General features: G+C 43.2%; 1 protein-coding gene across 7 annotated transcripts in view; it reads right to left on the bottom strand.

Moving 5' to 3' along the window:
* ARHGAP33 (Rho GTPase activating protein 33) overlaps positions 1–23,930 on the bottom strand; it is a 251,481-nt gene that overhangs the window by 60,955 nt on the left and 166,596 nt on the right. For all 7 annotated transcript variants that reach the window (XM_033962518.1, XM_033962514.1, XM_033962513.1 and 4 more), the window contains 6 exons: positions 22,631–22,723; positions 13,049–13,171; positions 9,561–9,638; positions 9,079–9,145; positions 5,294–5,362; positions 635–784 (listed from right to left, as the gene is read on the bottom strand). In XM_033962518.1, the coding sequence (XP_033818409.1) occupies positions 635–784; positions 5,294–5,362; positions 9,079–9,145; positions 9,561–9,638; positions 13,049–13,171; positions 22,631–22,723 (580 nt within the window). The remainder of the gene's footprint in view (positions 1–634; positions 785–5,293; positions 5,363–9,078; positions 9,146–9,560; positions 9,639–13,048; positions 13,172–22,630; positions 22,724–23,930) is intronic.

Below are 23,930 nucleotides of genomic sequence, written 5' to 3'. Positions count from 1 at the left end.
CCGCGAAGGAAAATACTGAGAAAATATTGAAAACTATCAAAAGCAACACTCCTACAGGCTGGCTTGTAGGAACAAAAGACTGGTGTCCAAGGGGCATGCTCCAGGTTATGCTATCAGAGGGAGGAGTTAAGACTTCAATCATCTGAGGCTTCTTACAGTTCCTGGCGGCAGGTGCTGTATAACCCGCTGGAATAAAGGGGGATTGTACAAGAAGCTGGCAGCTTATTTGCATGGTCAGATCGGGGAGTGAACGATCGTGCAGAAAACTAGGCAGTGAGCCGTTTTTCTACATTGGGTCGGCAAATGTGATCGTCACTGAAACTGTTAAAACAGGTTTAGCGATGATCACTAGTTTTAGTGCATCTGAGCCTCAGTGTGTAATTAAAATCTGGACTTCACTGTCAGAGAATGTGGTGAAAGCAGTTAGCTTAGCACAGTTTAAAACAGGTTTGGATAATTTCCTAAAAGTCCATAAGCCATTATTAAGGAGAACTTGTTAAAATCCACTGCTTATTCCTAGGATAAGCAGCATAAAATCTGTTTTACTCTTTGAGGTCTTGCCAGGTACTTGCGACCTGGGTTGGCTGCCTATCTCTGCTGGGGACCCCAGCGCTGGGACTTCCCACTTCCTTACCATCATTGCCAGAGTTCATGAGATGTTCGCCGAGGTCGCAACCGAAGACACGCTCCTTCAGAATCCCGCGCTGTTTCAGCCGCTGTTTGCTGGGACGCGACTTCATAAAGGTGCGCAGGAAGCCTACCAGCTTGCCATGCTTCTTGGCTACTGCAGAGAGTAGGAGAGGACAGAAGGTCAGGATGTGTGTTTTAAAGGGGGATTGTTTTTTGCCAAAGTAATCCCTAGATTTGATGCATACAGAAATGAAGATGCTGACTACAAATAAAGACCTCAAGGTCCATCCACTCTCTGCTCATTCCTTCCTGCTTTAACACCACAGACCTAACTCAATCTCCAATTTTGATGCAGGCTGAATAAGGTATAAATGTAAGAAAAACAATTTAAAATGAATATTTCCCCCACCTCCAAGGATCCTCTATGTATCTTACATGTTTTATGCCTCACTGCCACACATCAATACATTATAATACTCAATATAAATTCAGCCTCTTCAAACTTAAATCAATTTTTTTTTTTCAGATCTCATCGATGTCCCTCAATAGCTTAGTGTTCTCCCCAGAAATTTTTTCCAATCCGGTGGCATGAGAAAGTAGCTAGGTGGGGCGGGATGGGGAAATTTGGTGGTGGAGAAAATTAACCCCCTCTTTTACTAAGGTTCACTAGCATTTTTAGCGCGCGCAAACCCCCACACTACACGGGAAAACTAACACCAGCTCAATGCTGGCGTTAGCATCTAGCGCATGTGGTAATTCTGCGCGCGCTAAGCGCACGCTAAAACCACTATTGCAACTTAGTAAAAGGAGCCCTAAATGTGTACTATTTTTATTAGTTAATTATTATTATTATTTTCCAATGCTCAATATGACTTCCTTTTTTAAGGTTTGACACTTGTGCCAGAATATTTTTACTAAATTTAAGCAGTATTTGCCCTCTTTCAAATGGTATAGAGGTTAAAAAAAGGGAAAGGCATTAATGAAGTCATTAGGTTCAATCTAGCCATTTATTTCTGCATGAATTTAAACAACTAAAAAAAAGATAAATATAGCTCATCCAGTCATACAAGAAATGGCTCTAAAGCATGGTTGCCCACACTTTTTGGGCTTGCGAGCTACTTTTAAAATGACCAAGTCAAAATGACCTACCAACAATAAAATTTTAAAAAAACACAAAGCACACTGTACGCAGAGAAAATGTTAATTATCATTTCTATTCCGCTAGTGCAAAGTGCAAAGAGGTCAAGGCAGACGAATGCTAGTGCAAACCCAAATGCTAGTGCAAACCATCAATCATGAAGACACTCTCAGACCTTGTATTGCCCGAATGTGTGAATAATACTTAATGTGAAGATTGATAGTGGAAAGATGCTAGTGCAAAGAGGTCAAGGCAGATGCTAGTGCAAAGAGGTCAAGGCAGACGATTCTATGCAATGCCATCTCAGGAACAACTATACAAAAATAGACAAATACACCCTCTCCCTTTTTACTAAATCGCAATTGTGGTTTTTAGCGCAGGGAGCTGCACTAAATGTACTCTCTCTGCCCTGCGCTGCTCTCGATACTCATAGGCTCCCTGTGCTAAAAACCCCTATTGCGGTTTAGTAAAAGGGGGCCATAGTGCAAAATATAGACAGCAGATATAAATTCTCAAAACAGACACATTTTGATCACTAAATTGAAAATAAAATCATTTTTTCTACATTTTTGTCTGGTGATTTCATGAGTCTCTGGTTGCACTTCCTTCTTCTGACTGTAAATCCAATATTTTTTTCTTCCTGCCCCTCCCCTTTTCTTTCTGTCTCTCTTTCTTTCTCTTTCCCCCCTGCCCCCCAAGCCATCATGCCAATTTCTCCACTTCCCTGATTCTTTCTCTACCCACTAAGCCAGCACGCCGATTTCTCCCTGCTGCTTCCAAGAGCCAGGCTAGGCACGTACAAGCGCCGGACTCACAAGACTTCACCTCCGACGTCAATTCTAACATCGGAGAGGAAGTTCCAGGCCAGCCAGGCAGCGATTGGCTGGCCCAGAACTTCCTCTCCGATGTCAGAATTGACGTCGGAGGTGAAGTCTTGCCAGTCCGGCGCTTGTACGCGCCTGGCCTGGCTCGGGGAGGTAGGAAGAAAAAGACTGCAAAGGCAATGCGATCAACTCACATTGCCTTTGCGAGCTATGGTATCCTGTCCTGACCTGAGGAAAGGGGTTTAGTCCCCCCAAAACTGCCTTATTTCCATTTCCTATTTATAAACTTTAATCAATAGTTACAATACTACTTGATTCTACATAAAGCAACAAAAAAAAATTTTTCTACCTTTTGTCGTTTCTGCTTTAATCATCTTCTCTTCGCTCTCTTCTTTCTATTTAGCATTTGTCCTCGCTCCTTTCATGCAACATTTGTCCTCTCTTTGGCCCTTCTACCCAGCCTCTGCCTTCTCTCTCTCTCTACCCCTTCCATCTACTGTCCACCCTCTCTCTGCCCCTTGCATCCACTGTCCACCCTCTCTGCCCTTTCCATCCAGTGTCTGCCCTCTCTGTTCCATATGGCATCTTCCCTCTTTCTATGTCCCTTCAATAAACTGTATATCCTGTGCCCTTTCTCTCCTTTGTACATGATTCATTTCAGCATCACCCCCCTCCCCTATGCTCTGGCATCTCTCTTTTCTCATTTCCTTCCTTCCTTCCCACTCCACCCCATGTCTGGCATCTCTATCTCCTTCCCTTCTCTCCCCCCATGCCCTGACGTCTCTCTACTACCTCTCCCTCTCCCTCCTTCTCTGGCACCTCCTCTCCTTTCTTTCCCTCTGGTCTGACATTTTGTCTCCTTTAGTTTCCCTTCCTTCCTCCCTCCCATGTCCTGGCATCTCTCCCCTCTCTTTCCATCTCCCCTCCCACTCCATTATCTGGCATCTCTTCTCCTTTGTTTCTCTCCTTTCTTCCTTTCACCTGGTCTGGCATCTGCCTCCTCCCCCTCCCCCTATATGCCCTGACATCTCTCTCCCCCCACTCCATGGTCTGGTAGCTCCTTTCCTTTCCTTCACTCCCATGGCCTTGGCATTTCTTTCCTCTCCTCTCCCTTCCCTGGTCTTCCTTCTCCCCTCCCTAATTGGGTGCAGCAGCAGCAGCACTTCTCTTCCCCTCCCCAATTGGGTGCAGCAGCAGCAGTACTTCTCTTCCCATCCCTCCCATCAGCAGAGTCGCAAGCTTCCCTCCATCGCTGACCTATCTTCCATAGGACCCGGCAGCGAGGAAGGCCTGGAGCAAGTAAAAGCAGCAAGTTGTAAGCTTCACAATGTCGTTGACCTGTCTCCTGCCTTAGCCCGTAGCGAACTCATGCTTCAGGGCTCTAAGGTGTGCGTGCTGGCTTCCCTTCTCTTCTCCTCCCCGTCCCCCTGGGACATAACTTCCCATTTTGGAGGGAAGAGAAGAGAAGCCAGCACACACACCTTAGAGCCTCGAAGCATGAGTTCGCTACGGGCTAAGGCGCCAAATCTCCAGCCGATGAGAGGTGGGTTTTTTTTAAATGTTGAGTAGCGGCAGGAGCTGCAGGATTCGTGATGGATGGCAGCCATCTAAATTAGCTGGGCGGACTGCCCGGTTGAAAGGCCCTAGGGAGAACACTGTAGCTGTTTAACTTCTTTCCCACTAGAGAAATAGGCATCAGTTCTTCACCAATCCATGTATCCTTATATATTTTTTTTTTTTTAGTATTTATTTGTTCCCTTTATAATTTACACAGGTTGATTTCACCTCTTAAAAAAATTTTTCATCAATAAAAAAATAACTTAGCTTTTCAGTTCGGTCAGGGGGGGTTCATTGTACCAACATGCACATTACGCTATATCACTGTTTCAAGGCAGATTCTCCTTTATAGCTATACCACAGTCATCCCTCAGCTCAGTTTCATTTCTTTTTGAAGCAATGTGCAAAGTGCCGTTTTGTGTAACTCTTCTATTAAAACCCAAATGATAGTGCAAAACGTCAATCATGAAGACACTCTCAGACCTTGTATTGCCCGAATGTGTGAATAATACTTAATGTGAAGATTGAACAACAGAGTGAATTCACTCTGCTGCATTACTGATGACATCAACAGTAATGCGGCAGACTGAATTCACAGGCGGACAAGGCCGATGCAGTCTGTTTAGAGTGCTACCTGCCCAACACTGCCTAGGGAGGTATGTAGGGTTCGGATGGCAGGGTGGGAAGGATGGGGATTTCGTCTGTGCAGTGGGAGCTTGAGGGGGGGGGAGGTAGTGCTCACTCAAGGGTTCTGCTGCACAAGGGATGGGAGGGAGGGAAGGGGAACTGCTGGTGAATCCCAGGACTAGGGCTTATTTTTGGGGTAGGGCTTATATTAAGACCTACTCCGAAAATCCTTCTAGGGCTTATTTTCAGGGTATATCTTATTTTCAGGGAAACACGGTAGTGGTCATGAATCCAGTAATTTTTGGGATTTCAATCTTTTGTCCTTCTTTTCCTTGGGATCCTCTCATCTCCTTCACTTCCAGGACAGCATACTAGTTTCTTCAGATTCCCAGGAGTGAGGCAGATAAGGAAAAAACTGCATTCATATGTCTATTGGGGTTTTACCAATTCAGGGAGTGTCAGGAGCCCCTGCAACTTTCCAAAGATTAATGGAGAAAACAGTATGCATAGACTTTACCTGTCGTGGGAGAGGGGCGATTTCGAGGTGCTGTGACTGTGACTATCCCACACTTCTGTCCATCAACTTCTGAAAATCACAAAGAATGCAAAATCAGTATTTGTGATCTCGCAAATAAGCTTCCTACCTAAAATTTCTGCAGCAACCTACTATTCCAGCACAAATATGTGCCCTCTTACATCTACTTTATATAAAGGCAACATAGGCACTTAAATGCTGTTATAAAACAGCCACCCAAAACTTCCTCAATAGCAAACAAGTTTTCATGCTCTGAGATAGAGAATGACACAGTGACAAAATTCATCACCGTTCCCGTCCCCACGGATAACCGCGGGAAACCATCTTCATGTCATTCTTTAAAGAGAGAGGGAAGAATCAGAGTATGAATGGCCACAACCACTGACCCACAAGCTTTGCTTTGAAGAATGCTGGTGTAGAAGGATTGAGGTTGAAATAGACACTAGAAAATGACATGGGATTATTTCCTGCGGTTATCCGCGGGGACGGGGACGGTGATTAATTTTGTCACCGTGTCATTCTCTACTCTGAGGCAGATGTAAAATGATGTATGTACTCATGTACTTTATAAAAGACAAAAAATATAGACTGATGTATCAAATGTTTATACCCGTGGAGCTCTCAGATACCTACACCGTCAAATCATATACGATTGTTCAAATGGCTTTTATAGGTATGAGTATCAATCATTGAGCTCCACTTGTTTTTTATTGCTATATAGTGCAAATATAATCAACTTTAAATAAAGCACTTATCTTTATGTGGTGGCTTTTGTGTCATGCCAAATTCACACTGTGCCCAATTCACTCTGTGCCCAACGGGACCCGTTTCGCCTTAGTAATGGCTTCTTCAGGGGTCTGAGGCTTTGTACTGTTCATACAGCGTCTTTGACAAAGTGGACTTAAAGAGGAAATGTTGGGAGTGTGGGCTGATGTAAAGGCAGCGATGGTGGAACTTCGTACTGAAGTGGAGGAGTTGGGAACACGTGTGGCGGCCTCGGAAGAGCAGATGGGTCATGTGGAGGCTGCAGTGCTTGACTCTAAAACACTGGCAGAGGCTGCACATTCCCAGATGGAGGACTTGCGAAACCAGATTGAGGACCTTGAAAATCGGTCCCGTCGCTCCAATCTAAAATTTAAAGAGGTCCCTGAAACTGAGCGCTATAAAGACTCCAGGCAGGTTGTGTAGCAATTCTGTAGTCAATTGTTGGGGGAAGAAGATACTGTGGAAGCTTCAAATATTATTCTACATAGAGCACATCGCAGTTTGGGGCCAGCACGAGCAGTGGGTAACCGGGATATCGTTGCCTGCTTTGGTGATTACCTACTGAAGGAAAGGATCTTACAAGCGGTGAGACGGACTCCCTCTTTTACCTGGCAAGGACTATCTATCAGAATGTATCAATACCTGGTATTCTTGACCTTTCAGAAACGTAGAACATTTAGGGAGGTTACCCAGGTGCTCCGTTCAGCAGGGCACTGATACAGATGGCTGTTCCCATTTGGTCTGTTGCTCACGATAAATGGACAGATCCAGAGAGTAGATAACGTGGAGGAAGCTTGGAAGGTGATGAAGGATCTTGGCTGTGGATCGTGGACGGATCGGAACCAGGGCACAGGAGTAATCGATTTGGGGTCCCGAGATTCCTGTGAGAAGACCTGCCTACCATCTATAAGTGCTGCAACAGGCTGATCAGTGGCTGTTGACATTGGTTTAATATTGGGTCTTTGGACCTTTTGCTTGGGAACTCATGTCTGCGTTCGTCAGAGGTCATTCAGTATGGATCTGTGGGATTCTGGATTGTTAGGTCTGTTGGGAGTTGGTGTGGTGTTGTGTGCTTAAGTTTAGCGGGCTGGGGAGTGTGTGGCAGAGGGGGTGAGGTATGTGGGTTTTGAGGGGTTGTTAATGAGTTCATTGGCAAAGTGTGAGTTTGTTGTTGGGGGAGTAGGTATGAGGTGATTTATCATAACCTAGACTCTTCGTAAATTATAACAGTTTATCTATTTTTATTTCTTTATTTTTTTTTTCTCCCCCAGCTGTTGACTTGAGGGATATCTTAAAGGGCATTGGTTGTCCCCTTTGCTGGTCATTACAATTGTTTTGCGATGTGCTTGCATTTCGAAGTATGTATTGAGCTGTGAGTGTGGGGCTTGGGGAAGTTGTGAGCTGGGAGGATGGCATGGATGGAATGTGGGAGGGGAAGGCAACTTTGATCTGGTTGAGCCTCTTCGACTTGGCATCATTTTCCTACTCTGGCTGATTCGAAACTTTCGGGTTCAGCTTCTTGGAGGGGAGGGGAGGGGAGGGGACAGGCATCTTTTGGGTAGGCAGCGGAGAAAGGGGTTGGGGGGAACGAAGGTTGAGGCACCAGAGGTGATCATTGGCTCTTGGAATGTTAATGGGCTCAATAGTTCTGGCAAGAGGAGCATAGTTTTTCGAGAATTACAGCGTATGCAATGGGATATTTGTCTCCTACAAGAGACCCATTTAAGACCCAGGGATGTGGGTTTGCTTCAAAAACCACAGTTTGATTTAATATGGACGCATCAGGGTGCAGGTGCCACAAAACGGGCCGGAGAGTTGGCGATCTTAGTTCGCAAACGGTTGGGGTTTGCAAATTGAGCAGGAGTACTGAGATACAATGGGTAGATGTCTCGCTATTTGTGGTACTCTACAGGTTCGACCTATCTCTATTGTTAATATTTATGGGCCCAATGCAGCTCAAGGGATCTTCTATCAAGGCCTTAAGGAGGACTTAGGTCCTTTTGTACAGGGTGCAGTCTATCTGGGGGGTGATTTTAATGTTCCCCCTGATCCTTCTCTGGATCACTCGGGAGGGGAGAGGAAGGTTCTCCGGAGTCAAAGCAAGGCTTTGAGAGATCTGATGTCTACATTGGGATTGATAGATGGCTGGCGGTTGCTCCATGGTTCTCAGAGGAACTACCGTATTTTCACGTAGATAATGCGCACCCGTGTAAAACGCGTGTACACGGGTATAGCGCGCGGGAAACACAAATCTATGTAAAGAAATTTTTATATACCGCGCTCACGGGTATACCGCGCATGCCGCCCCAACTCTCCTCTGGCTGCCCTGACTCTCCTCTGGCTGCCCCGACTCTCCTTTCACCCGCCCCGACTTTCCTTTCGCTGCCCCGACTCTCCGTTCGCTGCCCCGACTCTCCTCTGGCTGCCCCCCCTTGAAGTCCTGTCCTCCCTTGAAGGTCTGCCTGTCCCCCCTTGAAGTCCTGTCCCCATCCTGAAAGCCTGATGCCCCCCCCCCCCGACGCCCGATTCATCATCCGGAAGGACCGCTCGCACCCCCACCGCTCACACTCCCACCCCGATGGACCGTTCGCACTCCCACCCGAAGAACCGCTCGCACCCCCACAGCCTCCCCCCCTCCCCCATGGAGAAGCTGTCTACCTTGTTTCCGGATGCCAGTGAGCCCAGCTGCTTCCTCTGCCGGCGGTCCCGCCCCTTCTCTGAGCCCTGCGCTACACTGCTTCCTCTTCCGGCGGTCCCGCCCTTTCTCTGACGTCTACTACTTTATAGACTCCAAGATATAGGTGTTACCAAGACCCACACACCCACTAATGCCTCTTAACCTTGACCTTTATCACACCTACCTTTCCATATCAAGACCCATATATACAGCCTTATTTATACTGGTTTTCTTTACCATGCATAAAGAGTTTTGGGACAAAAAGACTGGTTATAGTAATGCAGGAATGTGAAATGTACACATGTTAGGAAAAAGAAGAAATTACCAGATTTGAGTCCAGGAGTTAATCTCTCAGTGAAGAGTTCAACACACTCGCTAGGGAAGAAGCCAACCTAGAAGGAACAGATAGATATGGACAGTGAAGAACTGCAGTTCTGTTGGGGACTCAACCCCTGGCTTTATCTCTAGCACTAAACAACAGAACTTTCTATTGCTCTCATTGCATGTCCACTCAAATGACTGCCTGCCAACTCAATCATAGTCCCTTTCTTTCCTCCCCTCATCCAATTCCAGACCCTCCTCATGAATCCCAGTTCTTCCATGTCCCACTCACTTCCTTTTAATCTCCGTCCTATTGCTCCCAGCATCTCGCTCTTTCTTGGCCTCCATCTCCCATACTAACATTTTCTATCATATTGTTCTCATCCAAATCAACTTCACTTTATAGTTACTCTCCTTCTCTCTTTTTCCCCCATCCACATCACTGTCAATGTCCCTCTCTGCCCCGTCATTCTTCACACCACTAACCTGGAATCCGTGCTTCCCCCTCCACCAGCTGGTATCATCCTTGGGGGGCATGTCAATGACAGAGACAATATCTCCCACCTGTGAAGAATACAAAAAGATGTCAATAAAACATGTTTAGGATGTAGTCTGATATGCTGCTTTTCTCTTTGTCTCCTCTTTCTCTTATTGCCCAGTTGCACAGAAGGCAGAGATCAGCACATGCACCCCAATTCTCCTACATTATGCCATGACTGCCACTTTCTAACACTGCCATAGAGGACACCCAGCCTCCCACCATTTTCTCAGTTCCACTAACCCCATGCAGCCATTTCATTAATGATCTTCAACAACCCCACTCTAGCTTTCCCTTCTCTCAAAGCATATCAAAGGAAAACCACTTCCCATAGGCTTGCAACTGTGTATTCATGAGCAGTGTTCTATGTCCAGTAACACGGAGATGAAATTTATATTGTGAGTGAATCAATGTGCTTCTTAGTTGAGTGTGTGATTGTTAGATGTAGAAAGTGTTTATGATCCATTTCTGAATTATAATGAACTATGAAATATGTTCCGATATGAATGGTTAGATCTTTAACTGAAAAAACTGGGTTGAAGTGGTGGACACAAAGATGGTGTCTGAATTAAATAAAGCATGACAAAGGCATATGGGATCTCTTAGGAAGAGGAGGAGATAATGGATGCTGTAAGATGGGTAGACTGGATGGACCATTTTGTCTTTATATGCCATCATATTTCTATGTTTCTTTTTCTTTCTTTAAATGCGTGGTTAAGATGATGGTGCAGGATTGAGGTATTTAGATTTGTTAGGAACTGGGCTACTTTATGGAAAAGGGAGAGCCTATTCTGAAAGGATGGGCTCCACCTTAATTGGGATGGAACCAGGTTGCTAGCACTAACGTTTGAAAAGGAGATAGAACTGCTTTTAAACTAAAATGGGGGGTGGGGGGAATGCCGACAGTAGCCCAGGAGCAGATGGTTCGGTGTGGAGTATCCTTGAAGGATACTGTTGAATCAGAATATTTAGGGAGTCCCAATAGAGAGGTTTCAAAAATGGTGAAAAAAACCAAGAGTGCTTAAGAGAGAAGCAGAGAAAAGATGTCAAGTTATCCCTGTCATCTTCTCAGCAGCCTGTAGATAAAAGGAAAAAACACAATTTGAAGTGTCTGTGTACAAATGCTAGAAGTCTACAAAATAAAGTAGAAGAGTTAAAGTATATAGAGCACTGAATGATGAGATAGATATAATAGGCATCTTAGAGACCAGGAAGAAGGAGGACAATGAATAGGACACTTTTATCACAATGATAGAGTAGATCAAATTGGAAGGGAGGGGGGTTGCACTATATGTTAAAGAGGAAATTGACTCAAACAAATAAACATTCTGCATGACACAGATAGTAGTGTGGAATCCATATGGATAGAAATTACATTTCTGAAAGGAAGGAATATACATTGATAAAGAAAGCTAAATAAGAATATGAAGAACTTGCCAAAGAGGCAAAAACTCATAGCAACGATTTTTTTATGTACATCAAAAGCAGAAAACCTGTGAGGAAATCTGTAGGACCGTTGGACAATCAAAGAGTAAAAGGTGCGCTCAGGGAGGGTAAGGCCATTGCAGAGAGTGAATTAATTCTTTGCTTTGGTTTTTACGGAAGAAGTTATAAGAAATCTTTCAGAACCGGAAATGGTTTTCAAGGGTGATGAGGCAGAGGAATTGAAAGAAATCTCAGTGAACCTGGAAGACATACTAAGCCATATCCACAAGTTAAAGAGTGATAAATTACCTGGACCGGATGGTATATATCCCAAGGTACTGAAAACTCAAAGCATGAAATTGCTAATCTGTTAGTGATCTGTAACCTGTCACTAAAATCGTCTGTAGTACCTCAAGATTGGAGAGTGGCCAATTTTACACCAAATATTATAAAGGGTTCCAGAAGAATTACAGACTGGTAAGCCTGACCTCAGTGCTGGGCAAAATAGTGGAAGAAATTATAAAAAATAAAATAGTGGAACATGTAGACAAACATTATTTAATGAAACAGTCAGCATGAGTTTAGCCAAGAGAGGTCTTGCCTCACCAATTTGCTTGACTTCTTTAAAGGTATGAATTAACATGTTGATAAAGTGAGCTGGTTGATGTAGTGTATCTAGATGTCCAGAGCAAAGTTCCTCATGAAAGGCTCCTAAGAAATTTAAAGAGTCAAGGGATAGGAGGCAATGTTGAATTGTGGATTAAGAATTGGTTATTGGACAGAAAACATAGGGTAGAGTCAAATAGCCATTTTTCTCAATGGAGGAGGGCAAATAGTGGTATGCCACAGGGATCTGACCTGGGACCGGTGCTATTTAACTTATTTATAAATGATCTGGAAATTGGAACGACAAGTGAGGTGATTATATCTGAACATGACACTCAACTGTTCAAAGTTGTTAAAACGCATGTGGACTGCGAAAAACTGCAGAAGACCTTAGGAAATTGGAAGTCTAGGTGTCAAATAGCAGATGACATTTATTGTGGACACATGCAAAGCGATGCATATTGGGAAGAATAATCCAAATCAAAGCTACTGGTTGCTAGGGTCTACATTGGGGGGGGGGGGGGGGTCAATGCTCAAGAAAAAAACTGGGTGTCATCGTGGACAATACGCTAAAAACTTGCACCCAATGTGCAGTAGCAGCCAAGAAAGCATACAATATGATAGAAATTATTAGAAAAGGGATGGTAAACAAGACTAAGAATGTTATAATTCCCCTGTATCAATCCATAGTGCAACCTCATCTGGAGTATTGCATTCAATTCTGGTCTCCTTATCTCAAAAAAGATATAGCGGCACTAGAAAAGGTCCAAAGAAGAGCAACCAAGATGACAAAGGGGATGGAACTCCTCTCATATAAGGAAAGACTAAAGAGGTTAGAGCACTTCAGCTTGGAAAAGAGATGGCTGAGGGAAGATAAGACTAAAGTCTACAAAATCCTGAGTGGTGTAGAACGGGTACAAGTGGATCGATTTTTTACTGCATCAAGATTTACAAACATTAGGAGACACTCAAAATTACAGAGTAACATTTAAAACCAATAGGAGGAGATATTTTTTCACTCAGAGAATAGTTATGCTCTGGAATGCATTGCCAGAAGATGTGGTAAGAGCGGTTAATGTAGTTGGTTTAAAAAAAGGTTTGGACAAGTTCCTGAAAGAAAAGTCCATAGTCTGCTATTAAGACAGACATGAATGAATCCACTGCTTGCCCTGGATCGGTGGCATGTAATGTTGGTACTATTTGGGTTTTTGCCAGGTACTTATAACTTGGATTGGTCTCCATGAAGATAGGATACTGGGCTAGATGGACCATTAGTCTGACCCAGTAAGGCTAATCTTATTCCGACATGTTTATTGAGAATGGCATATTAAACAATAATCCATAATCCACTACTAGCTAGAAAAACTCTCTCACAGAAACGCCAACAAAATCGATGCACTCTCACCTCAAAGGACAGCTCATCACAGGCCTGTGCAGTATAACGTTTGATAACCTGAGCAGCTGCAATTGCAGGAACATTGATGGATGCTTCTTCATTAACAAGCAAGCGGTTCCCATGGTTATCAATCTGGCACAAAGAGAGAGAAGAAATGTACCCCCCAAAAGAAATACATTTATAATGCAAACCAATCAAAAACATTTTCCCAGTAGATCACTGAAGAATTCTCTTTCATTTATTCTGCACATCTCCTACACTCCATCTGAATTATGATGGACAAGTTTGTCAAAGATCCAGCAGGGAAAATTTTAGGGAGATTCACCGTCACCACTCTTGTTCTATAAGGAACTAAATCCACCCAGTACTCTTATTAATTAATGACTACTAGATAATCCACAAATAGTAGATGTGATGTTATTTGAAGCTGTACAGCAACTGTAGTTGTCGTGTGACTGAATGATTTTGAGAAGGGAAAAATTTCTCAAACATCGGGATGACTTTTGGTCTGGACAAATATACAAAGAAAAACTGAATATCCCCAACTATAATATGCTTTAATATAGCTTAAGAAAGAAGGTATGGGAAGGTTAGGTTCTTACCTGATAATCTTTCTAGTAGAAAGGCATACGAGTCTTGAATAACTAGATTTTATCCTTCACTGACTGCGAGACCCTGCAAAAGGCATCAATCACATTCTTTTCTCTACCTCCACCTCTTTCCTCACTGGGCTGCGACTCAGCTCCTCAGTTCGTACTAAAGCAATGCCAAACTCTATAAGAATAAACATAAGAAGGAGGGATATGGGGAATCTCCCCATCTACATCAACTCTTTTCTGCTCTGTAAAGATCAGTGAACAAAACACATCAATTTGAAAACATTTGTTAAACAAGATGGAAACAAGAACCAACCTGCACTATGGAGCTTTACACTCTCTTACTTGTTTCTTAGTAATTTCATTTCATCTCACACTTTCAACTTGCTTGACAGCGAAAAGGCAAACATCTGGCAATACATCTATGTTTGAAACAGGAAGCAGGCTAGTTGAAAATGACAGGGCAGGCCTTCAAGACTCATATGCCTTCTATTAGAAAGATTATCAAGGTAAGAACCTAACCTTCTATTCAATGCAAAAGTCATATGAGTCTTGAACAACTGGAATTGTCCAATAAGGAAAGGTGCAACAAATAAAGGTGTCTTTCAACTCATCTGGATAATCTGGGTCTTAAAGCGGCGAGTAAGTCGCCTAGGACCGCGGTTCTAGCGGTGTAAAAGAGAAGAGCAGGATGCATGCAGGAAAAGAAAACTAACATTTAGCCCTGCTCTACGAGTGTAATAGCGGGGCCCGAGTGGTAACTTGGCTAAGCAGACTCCTGACGCAGGCCGTAGGGCCGAAACATGTACATGTCGGGTCGAGTATTTTTGGAAGAATAAAGAATAACCTGATTATCCAGATGAGTTGAAAGACACCTTTATTTGTTGCACCTTTCCTTATTGGACAATTCCACTTGTTTTTACTATTCTGTTTCCTGTGGATTTGTTTCCCCTGTGTTTTGCGCTCTTGAACAACTGGGACATACCAGAGCAGTCGCTTGAGCCTAGGCCGGGGCAAATGAGCCTGCTGTTAGCATTGATGACCCAAATGCGGCGTCCAATAGTGCTGCCACATTCACCCTATAAAACGTTTTGAAGGTATGAAGAATGGACCACTTGGCTGCCCTAAAAATCTTTTCGGGTGTCACAGCCCTGGCCTCTGCCCATGAAAAGGCCACACTCCTAGTTGAATGTACCCACAAGGAAATCAGCGATGGTTTCCATACCCACAATACGCCATGCAAATCCATTGATAGCTTTAGAAGGCCTACCCTGGTGACTTGGATTCATTAGCACATGACAGATGAAATTTGCTACCTTGAAATAGCACAGAAGAGCTCTCCTGACATCCAGTCTCTGCAGAAATGTATCCTTACTCTTCGAGCCAATAGAACTAAATGCAGGCAGACAAACTACCTGATTGACATGGAAACCAAAAACCTGCGCAATGACAATCCAGCCTCGTGAACCTGAGAAAAGGCTCTCTGCAGGACAAGGCTTGTAGTTCTGAAACTTGTTATAGCGATCAGGAACACTGCTTCCAGAGGACGTAATAGCTTCCAGAGGACGTAATAGCTTCCAGAGGACGTAATAGCTTCCAGAGGACGTAATAGCTTCCAGAGGACGTAATAGCTTCCAGAGGACGTAATAAGGCAGAGTACGGTACTGGGGTTCAAGAAAGGATTGGATAAATTCCTACTGGAAATGGGGATAGAGGGGTATAGATAGAAGATTACTACACAGGTCCGGGATCTGTTGGGCCACCGCGTGAGCGGACTGCTGGGCATGATGGACCTCGGGTCTGACCCAGCAGAGGCATTTCTTATGTTCTTATGTTCTTATGCTTTTTTAATTTTTAAATTCTTTTTTTTTTTTTTTTAATTATTATAAATATGCAAATATACAAAAGATAATTCAAACATGAAACAGACTAGTTGTATATATCACAGTTAATAAGCGGGGAGACAGTATTACTTATAAGCCAATACAACCAGTGTCTCATGTCAACCAAATCCAGCAGGGCCAGTACATATAATTTCAGCTGAGCGTATACGTTTAAAGCATAGAAGAGAGTTCCCAATGAGCATCATACTGAGCATCCCAAGCGACTTAATTAACTGACAAAAAGTGACTCTCTATATATTTTATAAATATTACATTGATATTACATTGAGATCATTTATGTCAATGGTCCAAGTCACAATAAAGTTGAACAGGTCTCCATACTTTGAGAAAAGAACTAATAGAATGATATTTTTCAGCTATTACACTTTCAAATTTGCATACAGTGTTCCACCATGCAATATATTCTACCTTAAATAAGTCCTTCCAACAGTGCAAGATGTTTTTAAAAGCCAAGAATAATAAGATGTTAAGTAAACAAGCATTGGGCTCGGGCATAGAGTATGTGAGACCATGTTGTCCAAAAATAATAATTTTAAGATGTAAGGGTTCATTAATATTTAGAATGGTGGATACGGTGTTCCAGACTTTATCCCAATACAATTTAATATGTGAGCATTGGTATAACATGTGGGGCAGTGTACCTTCAAATTTTCCACAGGATCAACATAGATTGGAGCCTTCTTTGGAAAATTTAGCGAGGAACACTGCTTTGACCATAAGATCCATGAGCGAGGCTTCCTGTAAAGGCTCATAAAGAGCTTTGCTGAAAGCCTGCAACACAATGTTGAGGTTCAACAATGGAAATGGCTAGTGCCTTCAGAAATCTGGACACATCTGGATCAGTTGCCAAGGAAAATTTCTCCACTCAAGTTCTAAAACATGATAGCCTGTGACTTGTACTTTGAGAGAACCAACAGTCATCCCCTTTTCAAGACCCTCCTGAAGAAAAGCTAGGACCGTGAGAATGGAGACCTAAAGGACTCCACATTCCATATATCGTACCAGTCCTGAAATCTCTTCCAAACTTTCACATATGCTGTGATCATCGATGTTTCTTAGACCTAAGGAAAGTAGCTATGACCATCTCCAAATAGCCTTTGTGCACTAAGGCTGTGCACTCAGCAGCCCATAGAATTCCGGATCTTCAGAGCAATAGGACACTGTGAGAGAAGAGTTGAATTGGCAGTTTGAGACTTGTTTCTTTGTAACTGCACCAGATCTGCGTACCACAGGCAACGAGGCCAATCCAGAGCCACCAAAATTACCAAACTCAGATGAATCGCTATTTGGCAAATGACCCAGCTCATCACTGGCCATAGTGGAAATACGTACAACAAACCCATCTCTAGCCTTGGCTGGACCAGGGTGTCCATGCTGGTACTTCCATGCTTGAATCTTCATCTGAAGAACCGAGAGTTTTTTTGGTTGGTTGCCACTGCCATAAGGTCAAACTTTGGATGCCCTCAACATCTCACTATCCTGTCAAAGGCTTCTTAGGACAGAGACCATGCCCCTGGGTCCAGGGTTTGCTGGCTGAGAAAGTCAGCATCGACATTGCCCACTCCTGCTACATGTGCTGCCTAGAGAGCTTGCAGGTGAACTTCCACCCAGCAAAACAATTAGGCCTCTAGCTTCAATGGAGAACTCTTGTGCCCCTAGAAACATACTCTATGTGGGCAGAAAAGGGCCAGCGGCCCAACAAGTCTGCCCACTCAAGAACCCTCCCTCCCTCGAGAATCCATCTTTTAAGCATTCCTCAAGAGCGACCCCCACCTGTCTGTCCCATCAACCCTTGAAGTCGAGTGTGGTACTGGTCTCGATTACCTGACATGGAAAACTATTCCATCGATTAATTACCTTTTTGGTGAAGAAGTATTTCCTGGTGTCCCCATGAAATCTTCCCCCCCCCCCTGAGTTTTAGCGGATGCCCTCTTGTCGCCATGGGACCTGTAAGAAAAAAGATTTCTTCCTCCACCTCAATGCGGCCCGTGATATATTTGAATGTTTCTATCATGTCCCCCCTTTCTCTGCACTCTTCGAGATAATATAATAATAATAATAATAACTTTATAAGCGCAGCCTACTCAAACGTTCTTCATATGGGAGATCTTTAAGTCTTGAGACCATCCTGGTAGCCATTCGCTGAATCGACTCCATTCTCTTCACATCCTTTTGATAATGTGGCCTCCAAAACTGAACACAGTACTCCAAGTGAGGTCTCACCATAGATCTGTATAACCCTGACCACCTTGCCCTCGAGGATACTCCACAATGATTGCAACGCTAACTGAATGGCTTGCAGTTTCTATATGTTGATCAACCATTTTCTGTGGGAAAGTGACCATCATCCCTGAACTGGATGCCCCTCCTCCCCAAAGCCATAAAGGCTGGCATCCATTGTTAAGATTACCCAGGAGAGTATACAGAGGGGCATGCTTCCTGATAGGGCACCAGCCAAAACACCATCATAGGCTTCAACATGCTTCCACTATCCATAGGAATGGTATCTGGAGAGAGTCCATCTGCGGGGACTACTGGGACAACAAAAAGTCCTGTAGTGGGTGCAGATGGGCTTTCGCCCACGGGACAACTTCTATGATGGCTACCGGCTACCATAGATCCCAGCACCTGGACGTAGTACCATGCTGTGAGAGCAAGCATCACCAAGAGCTCCACAATTTGTTGTGATAACTTCATCCTGCATTTCTCAGGAAGAAAGATGCAGCCCTCACGCCCAAGTACTCAAGGATATCCATGGCTTTTCCAGAAGTTAATGATCCAACCCAGCTCTTGCAGTAGTTGGACTACTTGGGCCACTCACCCTCAGCTTCAGATGGGATTCTGATCAGCCAATCATCCAAGTACAGATGCACCTGGATCCCTGCTTCAATGCGCAGATGAGCTGCCACCATGACCATCACTTTGGTGAAGGTGCGAGGCAGCGATAAGAACTGGAAATGCCTTCCTAACACATCAAATCTCAAGTACTTCCTGTGATATGGGAAAATGGGAATATTCAGATAAGTCTCTATAAGATCTAGAGAGATCAGAAATTCCCCCGTTGCTACTGAGGCAATGACTGACTGCACGGTCTCCATGCAGAATCGCAGCACTATGAGTGCCGCATTGACTAACTTTAGATCCAAGATCAGTCTCCAATTTTCTGAGTCTGTCTTGGGCACAATGAAGTAGATAGAGTATCTTCCTAAGCCCAATTCTGTTGCTGGAACAGGCTCTACCATTCTAATTTCTATGAGCCCCTTCAATGTTGTTCGCATATTGAGCGCTTTCTTTGACCAACTGGCCAGTGAATCCACAAACAAGTCCCACAGGGGATGAAAAAACTCAAGCTTGTAATCCTCTCAAATGACCTCTAAGAGTCAATAATATGAGCAAATCCTCACCCAGGCTTCTCAATAAGCTGAAAACCTCCTGCCTATCTGTGGAGGCACAGCTGTCAAACTGGCATTATTGTTGTTACTTGGAGGCTGCAGATAGGTGGGAACCAGAGGACGAAGGCCATCTGGAATAACCAAATCTCTGCTGACTCCATCACAATAGAGAGGTCAGAGGAAGCTAATCCAGTGGCTACCACCCACCTTTCATGCCCTGTGGGACATGGAACACAGATGCTCCTCAGCTTGCCATCCACTGCAAATCTGGCCTGAATTCAAAGCATCAAGGTCCAAGGAGTCCACCCCCATCAATTCTGAGCAAAATCAAGAGGTTTTGAAGCAGACAGAGGCTTTTAATTCAAAATCAGGAAATCCAAGATGGCCACCGTGGCAGTGATTTTGTGCTAAAAAAAACAGCTGGGGGAGCTAAATCAAATTTTTTTTTTTAAACCGCAAAAGGAGGTTTTTGGAGGTGGGGAACCTGAATCCTGGCCCCAGAAACTTACAAAACTGCCATTTTCAGACCCCCCACACCCCCAACCACACACACACACACAATTTTCCCCACAGGCTTCTATAGACTGTATTCACTGTGCCTGCACTGGTACTGGGAGCTGCTCAGCTTCAGGAAAAGCTGCCATAAGGAAAAGACTCTGCCTCCAACAAGAATGTAGGACGCTCAGGTACCTATTTCTTTGGGCTGCCAGCCAGACCAAAGTCTGGACTGAAAATCCAACCCCCCACAGGATCCATCTTAATGATGGGGGAGGGGAAATGCAGCTGGCACCCTCTAGAGCCACAAGGGCTAACTCAGGGCTAGCCTGCACTCAAGCTCCAGATGAATCAACAAGCAGAGCTCCCAAGGAACAGTCCCTGAGCCTAAAATCCGACTAATGCAGGCTGGTTAGGCAGGTGCCCTGTACAAGGGGAATCCTGCTGCACCAAGAGTATGTGTCTTCTCACAGCCAGAGCTGTCCCAAGACTGCTGGGAAGAGTCACCAAAAGCCTCAAAATCTGGATTAGATGATCTCAGAGCAGATCAGAAAAACACCTTCAGCCTCAATTGTAGAAGGAAAAGACAGGAGCTGGGACACAGACCACTGAGGAAGCAGCTGGAGGCAGAGAAAAGAATGTGATTTATGCCTTCTGCAAGGTCTCATGACCAATGGAGGATAAAACCCCGTTGTTCAAGACTTATATCTTTTGCACTAGAAATATAAATTATCTACAACTAGACAAAAGGTGTAACAATGTAGCATAAATTATTGAGAGAAAAGATCAAAGAATATTCCAAAAGACAAACTTATATTGAAAAGTACTGTACCAGAACAAAATAAGATACAAGCTACCAATTAGTTTGCAATCCTAGTGCTCTCAGTCAGTTTTGGAATCAGAGAATGACCCCCATAAAAGTCTTGAAAAACTGGATGTAAGAAGAAGAGAAACCACCATTTATAAGAATCAGTGTATGCGAATTTTGCATATCCTAAGTCAAGAGATTAAAACAGGATGGTTTTATATAAATATAGCGGTAATATTCAGCTGGCAGCAATATGCGTTTTGCTGATTACCACTTGCGTTATCCCCACTTATTTTGAGTTCATGTGGATAATTTATGGATTTACACTAATACATTGTGTTGCATTGACTGAATAAACCTGCTTCATGTACATTGGTTCCAAAGGCTCTCTCTGTCTTCTGGAGCTCGATTTCACCATTTTGACTGTGGACTTATTGGGTTCTTCTCTTGGTTGCTGTTATTACCAGATATTCAATGCTGGGCCATGCCTGGGCTTTGGCAATGACTATCCAGTTTATGCAGTGCTGGCTAGCACATGGTCGCTTAAGTCAATCTTCAGAATTTAAGTGGCCATGGTTTTTGCCTCATAAAGATATGACTATGTTCTATGCAGTCCCATTTGGTTGGTTAAATACTGAATATTGGAACTTAACAGCCAAATGCTAACTCTGCCCCCAGAACACCCTCAAAATAGCTGGTTTAGGCAGTAACTGCTAATTTGCAATGGCAATAACCATTTAAGTGCTACTGAAAATTAGTGGATAACCCCCAACATGCAATTTAACCCTTTCAGGACCATAAGGATCGTAGGCCAATTTTTGTGGTTTTGACGACATTTTTATGGTAAAAAGGGCTTGCAGATGCCAAAAAATTGATTTTTTTTGTGAAATATCATTATTTTTTTTTAAAAAAATCACACTTCTGGCTTATGGACAGTGTGGCAAGTGAATCTTCTCGTCAATCTGGCAATGACGCTAATGAATGAATGTCGGAACCAGTTTGTTTACATAAAGGCAGTATCATATGGAATCCGTACATATCAAATTTAGAACTGTAGACTATCCCAATCAAAATTTATAGGATTTTAAAGTTATGGGACAAATATGTCCCTTGGTCCTGAAAGGGTTAATCTGTCAGCGGCTATTTCTGGCCAGTTAAATCATTTTGATTTGCTCCGAGGCTAAAGTTAGGACAGCCTTTTTGCAGTCGTAACTTTAGCAACTTAATAACCAGCTTGTGATCTGAATATTGCTGCTAACTGGTTAAGTACCATCTTTTCCCAGGCTCTGCCCAAACTCTGACCATAGACTGCTCTGGCACTAAATGGACACTGTCTGGTTAAGTGCCACTGAATATTTGTGATTAGGTAGCAACAAGGGATTTAAATCACTTTGAATATCTGGCAGAGGATTTTTAGCCCTATTTCCACTCCACTCCACCCATCCCACTATTAATATATATATATAAATATGTGGCCATTTAGTGATTTAAACATCTAATATTATCAATAAATTTTTGAAAATATACAGATGAGCACATAATTTGCTTTGAATATTGGCCCAATTACTTTTACATAAACAATTACTGCAGAGAAGATATAAAATACAACATTCAAGATGTGTTCATCACAGAGACAGCTTCAGTGATTTCCTTGCATATCCCTTACTTACCCTTTACCTCCAGGCAATACCAACCTCGACTCCCTTTTGCTCTTATAATTTTATTTCTTCTTTGATATTCCGAAATTGTATGAACACCTCTCATAAAACTGCACTAAGAACATTTTTGGAGTTAATGTTGACTTCAAACGGTGACCAAGGCACCCAGATATTCAGAGCAGGCTGTAATCCAGATACTGGTACTGAATATTTTCTTTTTTATTTATTAGATTCTTTATATATCACTTTTCTATAGTGCAATCAAAGTGGTTTACATATTGTATTCAGGCATTTTCTCTGTCCCTGGTGGGCTCACTTGTCCAAGATTACAAGGAGCTGCAGTGAGAATTGAACCCAGTTCCTTGCACTGAACTTAACCATTAGGCTACTCCTCCATACTGGATATATCTGGATATAAGGTGTCTATCAGAAGTTATCATCTGGGTACTTCCAATAATTTGCTGTCCTAAACTGTCCAGACAGTTATTTGTATTCTGGCAGTATCTTGATATCATCCGCCTTTGCTTTGGTCTTGCCCTTGGACTGCCTTGGCATTATCTGGATAGTAAAGATTTTCACCGTATTATCAGGATAATGCCACTGAATATCAGTGATTGACCCTGGTAAATAGCATTTCTCCGAGATTCAGCTACTCCATCCCAGATAGGTGTCAATTGACCTCTTTATTGCTTACATAAAACTCCCATCTTTTTATAGTCTTTTTTCCTGCTTCCTCACCTCCATCCAGGTCAGCACCGGCCCACAGCTGATATTACTATCCACAATCAAAGATAGCTTCTCCAGGTACTGTGAGAGCATTGGCATCAGGCGCTGTGGAGAAAGGACATGCCAGCATGAGCAGTGTCAGGAACAGGCAAGCTAAGGAGCTGCTAATAGCATTTTTATAGCACCACCAATCAAATGCTGCACTGGACAGTAGTGATAAGTGTACAAGCAAAATATGTCCCTACCCCAAAGGGTTATACAATCCATCCCCTCTGTTCTATGACTTTTACCACAATATAAGCCCCATTTGTGCATACAAATTCTAAAACATTAGCACTTACTCGGGTAAAAGTACACTTATTTAAGTGCCAAATGCAAGCTCAACACTATTCTATAATTTTGGTGCACAATTTGCTTAGCATATTTATGCAAGAAGGGCATATGTATGGGTGGAATATGGGCCAGGCTCCCACTTAACCCTTTCAGGACCATAAGGATCGTAGGCCAATTTTTGTGGTTTTGATGACATTTTTATGGTAAAAAGGGCTTGCAGATGCCAAAAAATTGATTTTTTTTGTGAAATATCATTATTTTTTTTTTTTTTAAATCCAACTTCTGGCTTATGGACAGTGTGGCAAGTGAATCTTCTCGTCCATCTGGCAACGACGCTAATGAATGAATGTCGGAACCAGTTTGTTTACATAAAGGCAGTATCCTATGGAATCCGTACATATCAAATTTAGAACTGTAGACGATCCCAATCAAAATTTATAGGATTTTAAAGTTATGGGACAAATATGTCCCTTGGTCCTGAAAGGGTTAAGCATGTGATGTCACATTTAGGCACACACATTTACACCTGCTATTGATGAGGTATAACTGGGTACATTAATTGTAGGTGTGGAGATGACAATTTACAGTAGGATTCTATAACTGAATTCTGATGCTTAGATGCCGTTATAGAATTTGCGCTCGGCATGCTGCATCTAGACACTAACTTTGTATCCAATTACAGAATTGCTTCCTAAGTAGACCTCCGAGGCAACAAGAGATAAAAGGGCACCATTTTTTTAGGCATCGATAGGTGCCCAAACTCGGTAAAAAAACACCATTAAAACAAAATTTTTAACTGAGCTTCAAGGCACCTACCGGCACCTAAAAAAATTGGCACCTGAAATGCGCCTCCATAGACACTTTAGGGTGCCTAACGCCACTAAGGGCGAGGTTAATGCCGGAAGTGGCATTAGGCAGCCTAAAGTGCCTACAGAGGCGCAATTCAAATCATAGGTAGGTGCCAGAAATGTAGGCCAGG

Source organism: Geotrypetes seraphini, chromosome 11 (genome assembly GCF_902459505.1).
Source record: "Geotrypetes seraphini chromosome 11, aGeoSer1.1, whole genome shotgun sequence".
Classification (NCBI taxonomy): Eukaryota; Metazoa; Chordata; class Amphibia; order Gymnophiona; family Dermophiidae; genus Geotrypetes; species Geotrypetes seraphini.
The sequence above is the reverse complement of the archived record's forward strand: the minus strand, read 5'-3'. Positions and strand labels throughout refer to the sequence as shown.